Here is a 20,585-nt window from a genome sequence, read left to right as displayed (position 1 = left end):
TGTGTTATCAAACATATGTTCAATCCATATTTTACTCGTAAACTCTTAAAAAAAATGTAAAGGCACATTAATAAAGATTGAATAATAAAGTCCCTGTAAATTGAATTTCAGGTTTTTTGTCTAAACACGTCCTTATGTCCTCTGAATTAGATTCTGGCTCTGTAAGTTCTATGGGCGTATGTGAAGCCCTCTGTGACATGCTTGCGTGTAAAAAGGGCTATACAAATAAATTTGATTTGATTTAAGCTCCCATTTATGTCTCTGTAAAGCCAATACAGCTAGGAGCATCCATTTTTGTTGGTAGTTTTTGTTGTAGTCAAAGAATGTCTAATATGGGAAAAACCGCCACTTGGGCAAACTTCCAGCTTCTGAACTGGGTGCAGTTCGACTCTGGTTCCATATGAGTGCGCTCACCAGTGAGTGCAGAATGAATGGAGGTTAACGGAACTAAACCCCTCAAAATCCACTTTTCTCAGGATATAATTTTTTGTCTAGTAATTTGAATGTTGCATTCAAAAGAGGAGGCAAAGAAAATACACTGCCGGGTGTTGGATTTTCAAGTAATTTTTTTGTTCTAAAAAGCCTTTTAAAATGTCAATGACGTAGTAGAATCAGCATTCATTATCAGAATGTGTGCGTGTTATGGGCAACAACAACTCACCCTGTAAGAAATCGAAAGGACATACTGTAAGTACTCGTTCATTCAACTTTTGACCTATAATCCATGTTGAACTTGCACAAACTACAATCAAATCTGAGATTTCTCAACAACAATCAGGAGAAAGAGACAAATTTGTCCGTCGAGCTCCATAGAATCCCAATCAATTTGCACTCATTGCCTCATGCCGCGATCACCCCCAGTGGAACACTGGTGGAACTGCAACCAAATTCGGTACAATGGGGCTTAATAGGGAGTGGACAGGCTCTCCATAGACGGCCTCTGGTTGCAGTCTAACCCTTTTGTTATAGCGGTATTTGACCACTACCGCCGCTCCCACCACGCGCATTACGTGCTGTGCTTAGGGGCACCAAGTTGCTTTTTTATAGTCCATCTGCATATTCATTTATGGGAAGAGGCAAGGCAGGGTCAGTGGCCCATTTACGTGCGGTCAATCTCACGTTGATTGTGATTTATAAAGGAAAGGTGCGCAGAACCTGACGTACGACCGGTTTTATACATGTGAATATTTCTGTGCGTAGGTACTTTTCGAGTTTTGGCCGTACGCCATCTTCTGGTATGAAAGGCCCCTGGTTCGTGCATCGGTTGAGTTAGGATTTTGGTGGTCATTTCAATTTCCTTTCTTTCAAGGCTTCGCAAACCTTAATTTACCACATAAAATGTTAGGGGTTTACCTCATGAGGTTTACTTTTTCAGTTTCGCTTTAAAGCTCAGTTTCCCAGACATTAATTAAGCACAGTCATAGACCCCCCAAAATTTTTTTAAAGGTCACATGACATGAAAACTTAATTTTAGGAGGTTATTTAACATTAATATGAGTTCCCCTAGCCTGCCTTTGGTCCCCCAGTGGCTAGAAATTTTGATAGGTGTAAACCAAGCCCTGGGTATTCTTCTCCGCCTGTGAGAAAATGAAAGCTCAAACGGTCGGTATGAAAATCTCCTTTTGACGTTACAAGGAGGAAGATTACCTCCCTCTTTCCCTACTTTGCCCGCCCAGATAATCTGGCCCGCCCATGAGAAACTGAGCTATGACCGTGCAAGTGTTTTTATCCTCGAGAGACATCATGGCTTGCAAACGAACAAAGCATTACATTTGCTCAGTTCGGATGTACAAAGGAAAACAAAATAATTTTTACAGTTCCTTCATCCGAGCCTCTGAAGACCCAGTGTCTTAATTTTATTTTCTCTGGGAATCCGCCGACACAACTTCCTAAAGTTTTGTTTGTCTGCGCCAAACATTTCAGCCACGACTGTTTCCTCAACTTGAGCTAATACAAAGCTGGCCTTGCTGAAATAAAAATCTGGATCAGTACTAATTCTCCGTGGTCCAGCTGCAAACTTCGGAAAAGTGAGTTAACTAACGCCATATCATTTTGTTGCTTTACTGTATATGGTTACCGAGCTTGCTACCCTTAGAATGTGGCTTTAACATTAGCTCTGCAGCTAACAGCTGAGTTACTGTCGCTAATGTAAAGGAAGATGGCATCAAGTATGTGTGTGAATGCACATGCTGTAACGCGAGTGTTGTACACTTCTTTGTTATTTGGATAACCATTCTGCTGTTGTCATGGCGCGCGCAAAATCCGTCTTTTCCCTCATTGAAATAACTATGAGTGTGCTAATGTGATCTGATGAGAATTGGGAAAATTTGAGGCATCTTACAGCAACGGGGCCGCGAGCCATTGCGATACATCCATCGTAAACATTAGCTCTCTCTCCTCTCTCCTCCGCATTAAAATCTAAAGCTATAGACACGGAAACAGAGCTTCTTGAGGAAAGTTCATTGTGGGACTGCTCGTAGTGGCTGTAATTATGCACCAAGGCTGAATTTCGGGAAAGAGACTTCAGATACAGTATTAAGGGACCACTAAGGCCTAAATAAAAGCATCCAAAAACAGCATGTCATGTGACCTTTAATGGAGATATTTGTTGAATTTTCTTAGTCTTCTCTTAGTCTAGAAACGTAGACTTATGTAAAGACATAACTAGGAATAGATTCAACTATTGGTATAACATGTGACCATTTATTTTGATTACAATTAATTTGAATGCTGTTCATCATTATTGATAAATGTGCTTTTGTAAATGTTATATTGATACTAGTGCTGTCAGTTAAACGTGTTATTAATGGCGTTGACGCAAACCCATTTTAACAGTGTAAATTTATCGCGAGATTAACATTCTTTTTGGCCTAGCAAACTTTTGTTTTTTTCACATGCTATTGCATCAACTAGTGACGTTAGAAAAACTACAACACCACACCAGGGGGGTATTCGTCGTAGCTCGCTAAGCAGTTTAGCGAGCTAATTTTCAGGCTAAGATAAAACACGCCCCTATTTTTGGTTCGTGGAAGCAAGTTTAGATAAATCACCATAGTAACATATCAATTAGCACTAACCTGCTCGAGAGCAGGCTAACGTAAGTGTAGCTGGATGAGCTTGCCACACCCCCGGAAAATAATTGGCAGCTCCCTTTTTGAGAGACCCAGCTGACCAAGGAGATATAGTTCGATTAACTTTCCATACCAATATAGTTCTTCACGATCGCCAAGATCCTTTATTTCACACGGATGAGTTCTTGTTTGAGCGATATCGATTCAGCCGACAAGGACTCATTTATTTGCAAGACCTTCTCGGGCCGTACATTGCAAATATCACACGCCGCAGCAAGCTATGCTTTATGAGCTTATGCTGCTGTATGTGAATATGTAACGCTATGTTCTAAGAAATGTCTTATCTGTTGTGCCTGTGCTTTTTATGTTTCACTGTGGGAGAGTGGGAAACGTCATATCGATTCCTTTTTATGTCTTGATGTGAAGAAATGGACAATAAAGCTACTTGAAACTTTTACTGTGCTTCAGACTCTCTGCATAGCCTTGAGGTTTTTCGCGTCAGGTAGGCTACATTTTTATACAGTATAGGCGATGCAGAAAACATTGGCAAAGCCACAGCATGCGTTGCTGTAAGAAAAGTGTACTTGGCGCTTAACCAGCTGATGAATCAATTCATCATATTCCTGGCGATGCCCCAGTCAATGAAATCAAAGAGGGATTTACACATAGGCCTACATGCATATACACATACATAGGGTGATATCAGGTAAAATGGGCCATTTAAGGTTTGGGGGTCCCAGCCCTGACAAGTAACAGGGGATTTGATTGCTTTATGGTTGCTATGGTGGGCGGGCCAATAATTCAAACAAGACTGCACCAGAAAGCTGCATGGTAAGTAGCCTGGCATACCAAATCTAATTAAACTATTATAAGGATGATAAATCTTTTTTTTTTTTTTAAACATGCACATAAAAACTATGAATATCTGTCTTGATGGCATCAATCACAAATAATGAAAACGTTTTGAAAACGTTATGTTTTTCTTGGTGGTCCAATTTACCTTAACCCACTGAGGTAAAATGGGCAACATGGTTTCAGATAAAATGGGCCATCATCTGTGTCACTCACAAACACACATACACGTGTTGGAGTGTGTGTGAGGGTGTGTGTGTGTGTCACACCATGACCCCCCCAACAGTAATAATGGTAGTAGATATTTTATGTACAGTGAGTATGGCGAAGGAGAAGGAAGCGAGAGGAGAGGAGAAAGGGAGAAGGAAAGAGAGACAAAAAAGAGAGTAGGAGCAAGGACCAGAGAGGAAAGGATACAAAGATGAAACAGGGATGGAAAGGAAGGCCAAACAATTACAATCTGTGGAAAGAGGAGAGGATGAAGGGGGCCTTAGATTAATACATGGAGGGAGAGAAGAAAGGAATTACAGTGAGTGTGCACCTCTTATCAAGAGCATGGGGTGTGCCGCAATCAACACTGCAAAGACGCATCAGTGGAAAGGTGACTGGCAGTGAACATGTGTCAGGGCAGAAGCCCTACCTTCCACAGGAGGCAGAAAGGGAGCTTGCTGCCACCATCAACACATTGGCGCAGAGGGGGTTTCCCTTCACAAAACGTGATGTCCGGCAAGTGGCCTTTGATTTTGCAGCCAAGAACAACATTTCTGGTTTCTCCAAGACAGCAGGGAGGGCCGGATATTATTGGTTTAAGAACTTTCTAAAGCACAACCCAGAGCTTTGGATGTGCAAGCCAGAGGTCCTGTCTGCAGCACGGGCTGCTGGACTCAACAAAGAGGTGGTTAGCCAGTGGTTTAACCAGTATGAGGTACTTTTGGTCAAGCTGGGTATTGAGGGCACACCGTCACATATATATGAAACTGTGACGAGTCTTGGCTTCAGGATCATTTTTTTTAAATTATGGCACATATGAATATGTTTGTTTAATGCAGTTTAAATGTTTTGTGGCTGTATAAGCAACTGTGTTTTAAAAGTAAATTTGATGATAAATTACAATTTCCCTTTGCAGTTTCACTGGCCCATTTTACCTGAACAGCTGGTCCATTTTACCTGAAAATGCTTGTGCCAAAAAAGTTGGCACAGCTGATGTTTCAAGAACTGTAGGGCCTAAATAATTTTATTACATCATTCAAAAAAAAAGATCAAAAACAGTCATTAGTAATCATAAAAATACATGCAAAAGGCATATATGGTATTGTATTATTGTCCCAAACGATTTACCAAAAAGTGGCCCATTTTACCTGATATCACCCTAGTACATGCGCTTTCAGTAGGCCTACATATATCCTCATAAGTGTCTATGAATTCGTATCAATTATACTCTTTGTTTTTATACTTATTCTGAAAAAGTTGATATCATAATTTTCGCTAGCAAGATCTAATTCGATGATTAATTTCCATTAAGCCTACTGCCAGCAGGCACATTTAAAGAAATGTGATCTGATTGATCGGGGTAATAAGGCACTAAAGATGAGCCATTTCCCAAAATACGCATTTAGTTTATCGAATTTTTTTTTGCCAAGATGCCTGTCTTGCTCTGGCAGCGGTGGCGGTGTTTGACTTAGCAATGATAATATACTTATGCGTCTTCGTAGAGACTCATTATAATAGTTTGCTCAGATGGCGAGAATATCACCGCTCTCTCTTTCGTCTTTTCCGCCATCATACCGTTAGAAAATCACGGTTTTGGTGATCGACCTTTCCTGCCTTTTGAAGTGTGGCGTGCTCGTGCACTTGCCCTGATAAGTTTAGCCTGATTAAAATTAACCACATGATTTGGATGCGGATCAGCCGTCAACAAACCGATATTTGCGGTTCTCAGTTAGCTCGCTAAAGTTAACGGGCTAAAGGGACAATGGATTAGCTTAGCTTCAACTCTTACGACGAACGGGCCCCAGATCTAACTAGACCGGAAACAAAACAATAGGCACGCGGCTCACACTTGTTTGGGCTTGCGTGTCGGCTAAAGAGTACCAGGCTAAAGTTATGTTTTGAGTGGAGCACGAAATGCCGAAATGGAAGCCAATAAGATTCTGAATGGAAAGTTTACTTTTAAAAAGTTGCCAAATGGTTCCATTGACAAGACCAAAGTGATCTGTAGGTGCGTTCAACTTTATGCAGCGACAGCGTCGCCTGCAGCGCCCTGCAGCCCGGCTGACTTGAAGCAGCAAATGGCATTGTCAGCTTCAAGCTGCTGCCGTCTGTAGGCGCCACCGGTGCTGCATGAAGTCGAACACACCTAATACATTTTGTCGTTGTGAACTGAGCTATCATCGCAGCACGTCCAGTCTGAAATACCACTTGATAACCAAGGACACACCTGATGCGAATTCTCCGCCCCCTCGTCAAAGCCAGGCGATTGGAATGTTGTTTTCAATTAAAGAAAAACATTTGCACTAAGCAAGCCGATCCACTTTTCCATGTTGATAAGAGCATTAAATTGAGAAAAAATAATGGGACAAAAAGAAATCAAGGGACATTTAGAATAAATAAAAATGTGCAATTAATTGCGAGTTAACTATGACATTTATGCGAATAATCTTGATTAAATATTGTTATCGTTTGACAGCATTAATTGATACTTACTTTCGTTACTTACTACTAACTTCAACATACAAGATTCAACACACCAGCAGTACAAAAAAATTATGGTCTGGGCTGTTTATTATTAGCAACTTTGTTGCTACAAACATACTGCTTCCATCTATGTAATATAAGGCATTGAATAAAATTGTTGTCCTGCTTGATCAAGATAATTGAAAGCACAATAAAAACTCACACTTGGCGGACCAGGGGTGTAGCCACGGGTAGGCACAGGCCTACCCAATTTGTTCTAAGGCCTACCCAAAAACGAAAAAGGATGCACCGGGTGCACATCGCAAAGTAAATAAGAAAAAAAACTGAAAAGATGCCTATCCATATTTTTCTAGGCCAGTGGTTCTCAAACTTTTTAGACCCCGTACCACCTAAGAAAATATTTGACTCTCCAAGTACCACCATTATGACCAACATTAATATACAGTAGCGTATACCTTATTGGGCTCCAGACAAACTTTTTTTACTAGGATTACAGTAGCCCCTGACTTAATTTTTTTGGAGCGCAAGCAGAAAATTTTGGGGTACACCTTATATTGATCTGCAATGCAATTATTAATGTAGAGAGGGTACAATTTCTGGGGAAATTGTGGTGTGTGCTTTCGTCGGTTGCATATGGGTCCGTTTTTTTACTGAAATTTTTACAACTGATATACAGCGATGCACCACACAAACTTGAGTTTAAATACATGATTTAATGTGACATTACGTACTGTACATGCAAGTCTTAGCTAAATAACTTAAATGTATGATGCAGCGCTTTTCGAACAGTCCTCCTATACCACGACACGATACTTGTTGATTATAACAGCACAACAACACAAATACAGGCAGGGATACAGGAGCTAACAACACTAATGCTAAATAAGTATTTAGCTGCTCGGCTCCATGAGAAGGGCTCGTGAGACTGCTCACCAAAAGAACGAAGGGAAACTCACTAATTTGGCAGATTACATAAGACATGTTCGTAGGAAACTAGTGAAAAATAGCCTAAACTTTCCAAAACTTTTAGCTACGGTAAGCTACTAATGCTGAGGGCTCGCTGATAGCGCTGTACAAGGACGTCTTATCTATGCGTCGTTGCTACCGTGTGCTGACGTTGTGCACACCCAATAAATTCCAAATTTGTAGGTCACACATGCATGAGTGCTTGTAAACAATGCTTGCACTGTCTCAAAACTGGTCGCAAAATGCAACCATTTGGTCGCAGTCTGAAGCCCTGCTCTATGAAGCTACACAGTTTGCGGAGCAACTATCGTGGATGTTTGCATGCGCCACTACCCAAGAACCGTCAGGTAGTAGCGCGAGCCAATATTTATTTTTGTTTCGAAACAATAATAATATAGGGAAGGCAGAACTTTTTAAAATCACATTTCAATTATATCATAGTTAAGGTATTTAAATATTTCTGATATTCCTGCGTACCACAGGTTGAGAACCACTGTTCTAGGCCTACCCAAAAATATTATTCTGGCTACGCCCCTGTGGCGGACCATTCAAAGCTTATCATTATTTTGGAATTTAAACGTTTGAAGCTGATCAAAAAGCATATGAATTGAATCAAGTTTTACACCTGCACCACGTGTTTAGTGCATAGGGCTTCCAGGGCCGGGGTGGGGTCACTTTTCATCCCGGGAGTTTCAGGCCCAAGACCGGCCCACTTTTTTTTGTATACCAAAAGGCTAATATTTTAATAAAATGTAATATTTTTCTGGTGAATAGGTTGACAACGCTACAACGATAGTAGCCGAATAATTGTGTGGCGGTCTGCAAGAACCCGTCGGATGTTGCGGCCACTCATTGTTCAAAAAAAGATCGAAAAGCAGTTTTCTGTCAAAATTTAGATTTTTGATGTTTTGTACAGTTAACACCCTAAACTTAATTATGAAAAACAGTTCATTTCAAGGGTTTTTGGACATGTTAGCTAGCAAGAGTTTCCAGCCATGTCAAATCAAATACTCAGTTTGTCTGCTCTTTTGAGTGCTACAGCAGCCCGTAACAACTGATCAATGAAGTTAGGCTCCAGGCTAAACTAAAAAATTACTTGCTGAGAAGTTATTCAAGTGATATTCAAGATGGCACAGATGAAGGCAGCCTCGGTCGCTTGGTGCGCTCTTTTTTTGTCTAGTTTTGTCTGTTAATTCAGCGTTCTGCCAAGATTTCTGGGGTTCTCTAACAAGAGAAGTACTTCTAAACATCAGGACTACAACTCCTGTGGATTTATATCCCACTTTTCTGCTTCCAGCGGCAGAATTAGTGGAAATTATAGTCAAAGCCACCCTCGGCTTTGTCCTAACAACGAAGCGCCGTAGAAGAGGCAAACGAGCCGGTGCACTGGTGCGACTCCCTCGGCGTGGGGCACGCACAGGGTTTCCGGGGATATTTCTCTCCAATGTGCGTTCACTGAGCAACAAACTGGATGAACTCCAGCTACTGGTGTGGAAAAACAGAGACTTTCATTCATCTTCCGTTTTGTGCTTTAAGGAGACATGGCTGAGTGCACAGATCCCAGACTCTGCGCTACAGCCAGCAGCTTTCAAACTGCTGGGGGCGGATCGACCCTGTGCTCTCTGGCAAAACGAAAGGTGGTGGTATTTGTTTTTACATTAACAGTGGCTGGTGTGAAGATCTGACAGTGATTCTGCAGGACTGTTCTCCTTATCATTTTTTATTAACTGTAAACCTTTTTACTCTCCATGTGAGTTTGCTTCATTCATACTGGTCGGCGGCTAGCGCCAACGAGGCTCAACGTGTGCTCGCCAACCAGATATTGTGCGTGGAGCGTGAAAATCCAGATTCCTTGGTTATTGTGCTAGGCAACTTTAACAAAGGCAATCTCACTCATCAAATGCCCTACCAGAGAGGGGAACACTTTGGATCACTGCTACTCTTCAATCAATAAAACAGCATACCATGCGCTTCCCCAAGCAGCACTGGGTCACTCAGACCACGCCATGGTTCACCTGATTCCTGCATACAGGCAGAAGCTTAAGCGCTGCAAGCCTGCTGTGAGGACATTGAAACAGTGGACCAGTGAGGCTATGGAGGAACTTTGGGCGTGCTAGGACTCTACTGACTGGGATATGTTCATGACTGCCTCCAATAGTCTGGATGAGCTCACGGAGGCTGTGACATCATACATCAGCTTCTTTGAGGACTGCTGTATACCAACACGCACCAGGGTGAGCTACAACAACGACAAACCCTGGTTTACAGCTAAACTCAGAAGGCTGAGGATGGACAAAGAGGCCACGTTTAGGAGTGGAGACAAGGACAGATTCAAGGAGTCGAAGAACAGGTTTAGCAAGGCGGTGAGAGAGGCTAAACGACTGTACTCAGAGAGGCTGAAGCGCCAGTTCTCGGCTAACGACTCTGCTTCTGTCTGGAGAGGGCTAAGGCATATCACCAACTACAAGCCCAGAGCCCCCCACTCCACTAACGACTCTCGCCTGGCCAACGACCTGAACGAGTTCTACTGTCGTTTTTAAAAGACAATTGGACTGCCCTGAACCATCCCTTCCCTCCCCCCCGCTCCCCACCAACTCAGTGACGACACTCTCCTTTCAGGAGAGTGAAGTTAACAGAATCTTCAAGAGGCAGAACCCACGCCAAGGAACTGGGTCAGATGCTGTCTCCCCTGCCACCCTCAAGAACTGTGCTGACCAGCTGTCTCCGGTGTTCACATGAAGTCTTTTGAACGCCTGGTGCTGGCACACCTTAAATCCATCACAGACCCTCTACTGGACCCTACGTCAGGATCCTGTTTGTGGACTTCAGCTCTGCCTTCAATACCATCATCCCAGCCCTGCTTCAGGACAAGCTCTCCCAGCTGAACGTGCCTGATTCCACCTGCAGGTGGATCACAGACTTTCTGAAGCAGTGCGTTAAACTGGGAACACAAATCTCTGACTCCCGGTCCATCAGCACTGGATCTCCTCAGGGCTGTGTCCTTTCTCCTCTGCTCTCCTCCCTGTACACCAACAGCTGCACCTCCCGTCATCCGTCCATAAAACTCCTGAAGTTTGCTGACGACACCACCCTTATTGGGCTCATCTCTGGTGGAGACAAGTCTGATTATAGGTGGGAAGCGGCCAACTTGGTGACCTGGTGCAGCCAGAACCACCTCGAGCTCAATGCTCTTAAGACAGTGGAGATGGTTGTTGACTTCAGGAAGAACACAGCCCCACTCACCCCCATCAGCCTGAGTGACTCCCCAGTCAACACTGGAGTCCTTCCGCTTCCTGGGCACTATCCTCTCCCAGGACCTCAAGTGGGAACTGAACATCGGCTCCCTCATCAAGAAAGCACAACAGAGGATGTACTTCCTTCGGCAGCTGAAAAATTCAACCTGCCAAAGACAATGATGGTGCACTTCTACTCAGCCATCATTGAGTCCATCCTCACCTCCTCCATCACCGTGCGGTACGCTGCTGCCATTGACAAGGACAAGAGCAGGCTGCTGCGTATCATCCGCACTGCTGAGAAGGTGATTGGCTGCAATCTGCCTTCCCTCGAGGACCTGCACACCTCGAGGACCCTGAGGCGAGCGAGGAAGATTGTAGCCGACTCCTCCCACCTTGGACATTCCCTGTTTCAGTCACTCTCCTCCGGCAGAAGGCGGCGGGCCATCAGGACCAATACTTCCCACCACAAAAATTGTTTTTTCCCTTCCGCTGTTGAACTCTTCAACAAGGCCAAGGGTCCACACTGACTCTAAATGACTTCCTGCTTAAAACATATTGCATTTACACAATTCTATCTTGTACATTTGTATCTTTTGTAATATTTGTATTTTTTGTATTCTCATTGTAATTGGCAACTTATATTTTATGGCAACATATATTTTATTTTATTGTACATTTTATTTAATTCTAATTCCACTTAGTACTGCTAGTTTATGTACCCTTAGTATAGATAGTCCACATATTTTAATTTTAGGTTCCTATATGTTTATTGTATGCACCTTCCTGCCAAAGTAAATTCCTTGTCTGTGCAAACTTTCATGGCGAATAAATCCCTTTCTGATTCTGATTCATGTAAACAGATTGACAATCTGTTTGAAACAGTCGAGTTGAGTATTGGTGTTTCCCTCATGCATCACAATAGAATTAGAATGAAATGGAGTGGAATCTTTGAATGCAGTTTTCTCCCTTATCACTTTTAAAATTATGTAAATGCAGTTGTGATAACGATATTTACATTTAGTCATTTAGCAGACGCTCTTATCCAGAGCGACTTACAGTAATTACAGGGAAATTCTCCCCGAAGCAAGTAGGGTGAAGGGTCGCCACACAATTACGTTGCTAATGCTAATCATTAGGCCTATGTCTCAATACCACTTGCCACTTGTGTTTGTCCTCTTGAAAATGAACCGGTAAGCTTGGCACATTTGGCAGCCTCCTCCTCCAATGTTTTTTAGTTATTGTTCAACCTGGCTTTTTCAGCCCCTCCTGTCCTCTTCCTCCCATCCATCCTCCCTGATGCGTATCATTACGGTAGGGCCGCCCAGCCCAGCTATCGGTAGCCTGAGAAAAGTTTTAGGAAAAGATAGGCTATGGACCCAACCAACTCTATTTGGGAGGGGAGAACTTCCTCACATGTTACAACCCATTCTGCGGTGTCAGAATGCGGAACGTGTGTAGCATACTTCAAGAGAAGATAGACTAACGTGACAAATGTCAACAACAAAAATCCTCAACTGGACCAAATGGGGTCAGATGGCTGAGCGGTTAGGGAAGCGGGCTATTAATCAGAAGGTTGCTGGTTCGAAATGCAAAAATGACGTTGTGTACTTGGGCAAGGCACTTCACCCTACTTGCCTCGGGGGAATGTCCCTGTTCCTACTGTTAGTCGATCTGGATAAGAGCGTCTGCTAAATGACTAAATGTAAAAGTGAAGCAGCCCATTGAGAATTCTCCCGATTACCCAATCCGGGCCTGGTGCCTTCTATGTTCCAGTGAAATGAGAAAAATAAACATGCCCCCGTTAACAAACATACATTACTTTATGTTACATAGGCTACATTGTGTGATGTCATATGGTCTGCAGATTAAATGAGAAACATTGTGCATACACACATTTATCAAAACAGTCAAATGAATCTGTCCCATGGGAGCAGAATCTTCCACACACCTAATGCCCAGTCTGAGAGGTGCTTGAGCAGCTTCATGTCAGTGGGTATGGTCAAGATGTACATGAAGTGGAAAAGGACATCCACCAGGATTATTGCACCCAAGTGAATCAGGCCCTGCAGACTGATGTTCCACATCTCTCTCTCCTTCCTGGTCAGGTCAGACCTGTTGGCCTGTAGAGGGCAGGATACAAAAACTAGAAACCAGTGTTGCAGCAGCAGTCTTCTCTCTTTGTGTGTGTATGCAGCTGTGTGTTTGCAGGTGTGTGTGTGTATAAGGGTCCAAGCAGCTTTGCAGAAGATCCCTATCATATTTGTCAGTCTTATTAATGATCAGAGATCTAAGCAGCTTTGTTTTTAATTAGATCATTAGGTGTCTAAGCAGAAATATTGAGCCAAAATACCTAAATTCCCCACTTTACGACAAGGCTGTTTGCACAGGGTTTGATCCATTCCTCTGTAAGTTTCTGTATTTGAGACGGTTTCATACCCCCCAAATCTCATGTTTGTTTTTAATATTAATAATAGCAAAACCGTTAACACATTTGAGGTTACTTAGACATTCCCTGGGTCAAATGTACTATTTAATGGAGACATTACATTTACACTAGAAGCGCCGAGACAGTTTTACCTACTAGAAGCGCGGTTACGCTGAGTCTTCAGACAGGGATGTTGTTACTGACACGTAATGGTCCCTAGATGCCGCTTCTTGCACGGAGCAAAGGTACGGTTGGAAAATGAACATGCCTTGTCAATCTGTCATTTATTTCTGTGTTGTATTTATGTGATTGTGATTATTTATTAGAGCGTTTGTTGTCTAGCCCTTCAATCATTCAGCAAAATGTAACTTATTGGCTAAAGGATGTCAAACACATTGCGTGTTACAGTGCGTGTCCACTACAGTGACGCGATGCGACGCAATGCTTTCCATTAATTTTATAATGAAGCCAGGTGAATCGCTTGCATGGTGCGTTGTGGGTAGTGACGTGATTCAAGTTGAGATATTCTCAACTTTATGTAAAATAAGGAGTGATTGTTTTCGTGTTTCTTGTAACATAGCAACCGTTAGTCACTGTAAACATTTCTAGCTTCCACGGTTTCAAGATGGAGGACACACTAATCGTCTGTGTGGCTGCATACCCACCCATGTTAATTACCCCAAAAAATGAGGTATGGCGCAGTGTCGCCGTTGTTGGTTCACTAGCATAGTAAATTAGCGCATGCTACATCTACATGGAACAGGTTTGCTACTTTCCCCACATTAAAAACACATCCACACCACTCTCTGTTACTGCCACATCATTTGAACACCATTATGTGATGCTAACTGATCCTATCAAAGCATGCTTAATTGTTCTTTATCGCCCACCAGGACCGCTAGCCGACTTTGTGGAGGAGCTGGACATGCTCCTCAGCGTCCTCCCGGATGATGGAACCCCCCTGATAGTCCTTGGGGACTTCAACATCCACCTCCAAGGAACGCAGGCTGTCGACTTCTTGTCTCTCCTGACCGCCTTTGACCTGACACTGCTGAGCACACCGGCGACCCACAAGGCAGGCAAACAGCTAGACCTCATCCGGACACGTAACTGTATCACTGAGCTAACCTCTGTAACCCCACTGCACATTTCTGATCACTACTTTATCCAATTATCTGTCTCTCTCCCTCCTACCCCCCCTCCCCTCGTAACTTTCCGGCGCAACCTTCGCTCCCTATCCCCCTCCCATTTCTCCTCTATTGTGACATCCTCCCTCCCATTGACGAGTTCTCGTCCCACCCCACTAACACTGCCACCGACACCCTGTTAACCACTTTAATTGCATCACTTGACTCTCTCTGTCCCCTGTCAACCAGACCTGCACGATCTCTCCCTCCTGCCCGTGGCTTAGGGATGTTATTTGTGAAGAACGGTCCACCCTTCGAGCAGCTGAGAGGAGATGGCGCAAGTCCAAAGACGGTCTGGACCTTGATAAGTATCACTCCTTCCTTAAATCCTTCTCTTCTCACATAACTGGTGCTAAAACCCTCTACTTTCTAAACAAAACTTACTCTGCTTCAAACCCCCACAAACTTTTCTCTACCTTCTCCACCCTTCTTAACCCACCTCCCCCACCCCCCCCCCCTCCACCCTGACAGCAGACGACTTCTCCTCCTTCTTTGAGGAAAAAATCTCCACCATTAGCAGTCGGTTCCCTAAACCCACCTTTCCTACCCCCTCACCTTTCATGACTGACCCAACTAAATGTCTAAACTCTCTCTCCCTTGTCCGAGGCAGAGCTCTCTGACCTCATTCTCTCTCATCGCCCCACTTCCTGTCCCCTTGATCCTGTCCCCTCCCCTTTCTTTCAAACCATCTCCCCCTCCATTATAACTTTTCTTCTCCATGTCCTAAACTCCTCTCTTACTTCTGGCACCTTCCCCTCTGCCTCCAAACAGGCCAGAGTTACCCTTCTACTCAAAAAACCCTCCCTTAACCCTGCCGTCCTCCAGAACTACAGACCGGTATCACTGTTACCCTTCTTCTCTAAAACAATTGAACGTGCTGTATCTAACCAACTGTCTAACTTTCTCTCTCAGAACAACCTGCTTGACCCCAACCAATCGGGCTTCAAGACCGGCCACTCCACAGAGACTACCCTCCTTTCAGTCACCACTGCCCTCCAGTCTGCCAGAGCGGCTTTGAGGTCATCCGTCATCATTCTGCTGGACCTTTCTGCAGCGTCTGATATGGTTAACCACCAGATCCTGCTCTACAGACGTTCTGAGATGGGAATCACTGGCACTGCACTCCAGTGAATCTCATCCTACCTGTCGGGAAGATCCTACGAGGTCTCCTGGGGAGGCAAACTGTCAGACCCTCGCCAGCTCTCCACTGGTGTCCCACAGGGCTCCGTCCTTGGACCCCTCTTCTTCTCTCTGTATACCACCTCACTTGGACCAATCATCACCTCCCATGGCTTCTCCTACCACTGCTACGCTGACGACACGCAGCTGTACCTGTTGTTCCCCCCGACCAATCCGGGGATCTCAGCTAGGATTGAGGCCTGCCTCGCAGACATCTCCGTCTGGATGACCGTGCACCACCTCCAGCTGAACCTCGCCAAAACAGAACTTCTCATCATACCGGCCAAACCCTCCATCTCCCACGACCTCTCAATCACCCTGGGATCTGCGACGGTGACCCCCTCATCCTCTGCCAGGAGCCTTGGGGTTACCATGGATGACGAGCTCTCCCTCACGGCCCACATTGCTGTGGTTTCCCGGTCGTGTAGATTCAACCTGTATGCCATCCGGAAGATCAGGAGATACCTGTCTGAGCACTCCACCCAGCTGCTTGTCTAAGCACTTGTCCTCTCCAAGTTGGACTACTGCAAATCGCTGCTCGCCGGTTTCCCAGCATGCGCAACCCGCCCTCTTCAGATGATTCAGAATGCAGCGGCCCGTCTGGTCTACAATCTACCCAAACGCTCCCACGTTACCCTGCTCCTCATCTCCCTCTACTGGCTACCCATCACGGCTCGCAACAGATTCAAGACCCTGGTACTGACCTTCCGAGCAGTGAACGGGACTGCACCCGACTACATCAAGTCTCTCCTGCAGCCTTACACCCCCACCCGCCACCTACGGTCTTCTCCAGACAACCGCCTGGTGGTCCCACCGCTCAAGACCGCCCGTTCCCAACACAAGCTCTTCTCCTGCCTGGCCCCCCAGTGGTGGAATCAACTCCCCACCTCCATCAGAGACACAGACTGTCTCTCCACCTTCAAGAGAAGACTCAAGACGCACTTGTTCCGGTAGTACAATGGTACTTAGGAATGGTTTGCTGAACCCAATGCTAGTTTCCTCAAGGATCACAATGACTCTTGCTTAGACTCTTGTTGGTTAGTGGTAGCTGATTTAAACTGTTGTATTCTATTTGAGTTAATCTTATTTTTATTTTATTTTACTGTTGCTTGCTTTTCTACAGGTACACTTGCACTTAAAGATTCCTGTTGTTTAATTGTAACTTGCTTAACTACATGCTCTTATGGTTTTTCCCTTTGGCACTTACTTTTTGGTTGTTCACAATGTGTGCTTCTTGTTTTGGCTACCCACAATGCTTTGGGGCTATCTTGTTGTTATTATCAGTGACCTATGCACTTTGTAAAGCTCTCTCTTGGAAGTCGCTTTGGATAAATCTAAATGTATCTAGCCAGTGTATTGGATTTCTTGCATCATGTGTGTAAAAGTTTTATTTAGATAAATATTGTGAGACTGCGTTGCACATCATTAGTGGCGTTCGCATCTGGTCGCGTAGTGCAACATTTAATCTTTCACTCTTAATAAAATACAGCAAAAAAGAGCCAGAACTAGTGTGTATAGTAGATAACATCATGTTACATCTAGCCAGCAAATGTAATTTTTGCTTCATGTATGTAAAAGGTGTATTTTGATTAATATTGTGAGTACGTAAACCCAAGTCTGCACCCTTGGCCATGACATTATACAAACTGAGTGACCTTAGAGAACTACAACTCTGCATTCATCTGTCTGACATGCCCCCAAGTGTGTCAGACAGGGAAGGCAAGTGATGGCAGGTGATTTGTGTTGCTGTAGTGGACACGCAGTGTTAGCCTGCAGTTGGTCTATAGTCAGATGACCAGATTGCGTTGTTGTCCCCAGTCAAAAGTATAAACAAACAGGGACATCATAAACATTCAATGGTATGATTAGATCCAGTTATACTGGCAAAACATGTAATGTTCTTCATTTATTGTCAGGACAAGGTCGAGGTATTGCAAAAATGAGAGATGTGTAATTTGTTTGGAAATTCTAGGCAATAGGCTTTCTTTTTTTAACAACTTTCGGAATGACAAGACAGACAGTGTAGCCTGTAGCCCATAGTGGATGATATAATACTGGGGAGAATGTGTATTTTGGTTTATGTAGGCTATTATTGTAACATTGGGACTCTAGTTTCCAGTGTGGATGGCGGGTTACGCAAGGGCAGTAGCGCATGATTAATCAACGAGGTGGCATATCTAGCCTGACAGATGATTTAGAATAGCCTCCTTTTTGTTCGCTTAACATGTATGAACTAAATATAATAGCCTAAGGATAATCTAGGGTATTGCATTGTGCACAGGATTTCTTAATCATTTGAGCTGGTAAACCATGAATGCATCTTTCAGGCTGTTTGAAAGATCCCATCCCTCCTTATAATGAATGACAGAGTAATGAATCAATAGGTGTGTTCGACTTCATGCAGTGCCGGCGGCACAGATAGGTGGCTGACTTGAAGCAGTGCATGCCAGTTAGAAATGTTGTTCGACTTGAGACGGTGCCAACGCCATGTCACTGTGATGTATGTCATCAAAGGGCCGCAAGAGCGATTAGTGAGCAGCCGGCTGGGTCAGCCAGCCAATGTTCTCCAAAGCAAATGCACAAGCTCTGATGACAACACAGCTATTTCATGATTGGCCAGACTCACACACGACAACCTTGACGTATGTTTTGTGTTTATTCTGACACCCTCACTTTCATTAATACTGAAAATCAGACCAAACAGTACCAATTAATTAAATAATTGCATACATTGACAGACTGCAATACTATTGTTGAAGAAAGTGTATTTGTCCACCTCTTCAATCAATCTGCACTTTGGAGAGAGAGTTACAGCCCAATACATAAAGTTACCAATTTATTATTCGCCTTTATTGACAGACTACATAAAATGACAAATTTCAGTGCACTGGTTTGTGCTAGTTCTAATGCAAAAACAATTCAAGACCAGTTTACATTTACATTTATGCATTTAGAAGACGCTTTTATCCAAAGCAACTTCCAAGAGTTTGTCAGAATTTGTTAGTACAGATCTCTCTCCCAATGATTTCCTCGAATTCTTTGACCAACAAATCTATGCAATAAAGGACAAACTACAGGCTAGCCCTGGAGGAATGGCCATGAACACTGAATTTTCCTCTATACCCAGCATGTTGCATGTTGAGGCTCTCACCCACTTTAACCCTATTTCTATAGAAGCGTTCATCAAGCTGATAGATTCATTGAAACCCACAAGTTGCCTTTTTGATCCCCTCCCTGCCAAACTTTGTAAGGAACTTCTCCCTATTATTGGATCACCCATGCTTAGTGTTATTAATGACTCTATTGAAAACTGGCCAAGTCCCAGACGATTTAAAACAACCTATTATTAAGCCTCTTCTTAAAAAACCAAACCTGGATCCAGATTGTCTTAGCAACTACAGGCCCATTTCAAATATGCCATTTCTCTTCAAAAGTTTAGAAAAGGCTGTGGTACAACAGCTCACTGAGCACCTCTCGTCAAATCAGCTTTCTGAACCTCTCCAGTCTGGATTTTGTCTTCACCACAGCACTGAAACTACATTAGCCAAGGTAGTCAATAATCTACTATTAGCCTCTGACGTGGGCTCTATCTCTGTCCTGGTTCTTTCAGACCTAAGTGCAGCTTTTGACACTGTGGATCATGAGATTCTCCAGGAACATATGGAGAACTATGTTGGGATTTCTGGTACTTCACTTCAGTGATTTGATCGTATCTATCTGACAGATCACAATGTGTCCACTATGATGGCTGCTCATCCAGGAGTAGAGTACCACAGGGTTCAGTTCTAGGCCCTCTGTTATTTTCGCTGTACATGTGCCCTTCAGGAAACATAATTAGAAGCTTTGGGGTAAATGGTCACTGTTATGCAGATGATACTCAGCTTTATATGTCTATAAAACCTGGAGAATTACCACATGCTATAGAAAAAAAATGTGTTTCTGGGTTAACTTGGATGACAGCAAATTTCCTTCTTATCAAAAGCGACTTCCAATAGAGAGCTTTGATATTGACTGGTGCATGCGGGGATTGCATGACGTCAACTACCCAAGCTCAGTTCACAATTCAAGATTCCTATGTTTAAACCAAAAATTATGTTATTAGGTAATTTGTCCGTGGGATGAAAGTAAATATCTGCAAAATAACAGTTAAAATAGCTAGTTTTGATAAAGTGAAGTTATGTGTTTTAACAGAATTTCTTTGTGAACATGTTATAAATATTTGTAAAAAGACTGAAATTGTAGTGTATTTTTTATTAACAACATTTGGCTGTAATTCTCATGTAAAAGTATACATTTACAGTTTGTCTTTCTATCTGTATTTCCTGTCATTCAGAAATACAGAAAAAAACATGAATAATTTACAGAAAAAGTTTTTTTTTTTTTTTGTTACAGTGTAGAACCAGAAAGCTTTTATCACATAACATCTACTTTTGTCTCTTTACATTGGCACCCTATCCAAGCCAGAGCTAATTTCAAAGTTCTATTACTAACCTACAAATCTCTGCATGGATTGGCACCACTTTACCTCTCTGGTCTCCTTGCACCCTATTGCCCCGCAAAGACACTTAGGGTACTTTCACCTATTAGTCCGTTTACTTGGTCCGAATCAGTGGATGAGTTGCTACTTTGTTGCATTTTTCATTAGGTCCGGTTAGTGTTCACAAGGTCCCGTTTTAAGCGAACCAACGTTTAAAAAAACCCAATGACATTAAAAAAAACAATGACATGCGGTCATACAGGTTGTTAATCTATTGGACAGAAAATGTGTGAGGGGAAAATGCCTTCCTTGTCACGAACAACAATGGGGCAACAGCAGCGTTATGATTTGGTGTTGCACGACCACGTTTTTTTGGGTTACTCGTTGGTCTTTTACTCAGGATTATATCCAGGTTATCAAACCATGGTAATTAGGCTATATGTTTTCGTCTGACGAGCTACCACTTTTCCATAGAACATCACGCACTTTTAGCTGTCT

At 43.3% G+C, this 20,585-nt stretch overlaps 1 protein-coding gene and 1 long non-coding RNA gene across 3 annotated transcripts in view; one reads left to right on the top strand and one right to left on the bottom strand.

The window, feature by feature from the left end:
* Positions 1–20,585, bottom strand: part of hhatlb (hedgehog acyltransferase like, b) — a 93,368-nt gene that overhangs the window by 52,531 nt on the left and 20,252 nt on the right. For both annotated transcript variants that reach the window (XM_084702599.1, XM_084702600.1), the window contains one exon: positions 12,768–12,939. In XM_084702599.1, coding sequence (XP_084558725.1) covers positions 12,768–12,939 — 172 coding nt within the window. The remainder of the gene's footprint in view (positions 1–12,767; positions 12,940–20,585) is intronic.
* Positions 1,188–20,021, top strand: LOC146276201 (uncharacterized). Its single transcript, XR_014766261.1, has 3 exons — positions 1,188–2,027; positions 14,138–14,723; positions 15,344–20,021. It is a non-coding gene; the product is annotated as an uncharacterized LOC146276201 (long non-coding RNA).

This window comes from Hypomesus nipponensis, chromosome 8 (genome assembly GCF_054491055.1).
Source record: "Hypomesus nipponensis isolate SF chromosome 8, ASM5449105v1, whole genome shotgun sequence".
Classification (NCBI taxonomy): Eukaryota; Metazoa; Chordata; class Actinopteri; order Osmeriformes; family Osmeridae; genus Hypomesus; species Hypomesus nipponensis.
Note: the sequence above shows the minus strand (reverse complement) of the source record. Positions and strands in the feature narration are given on the sequence as shown.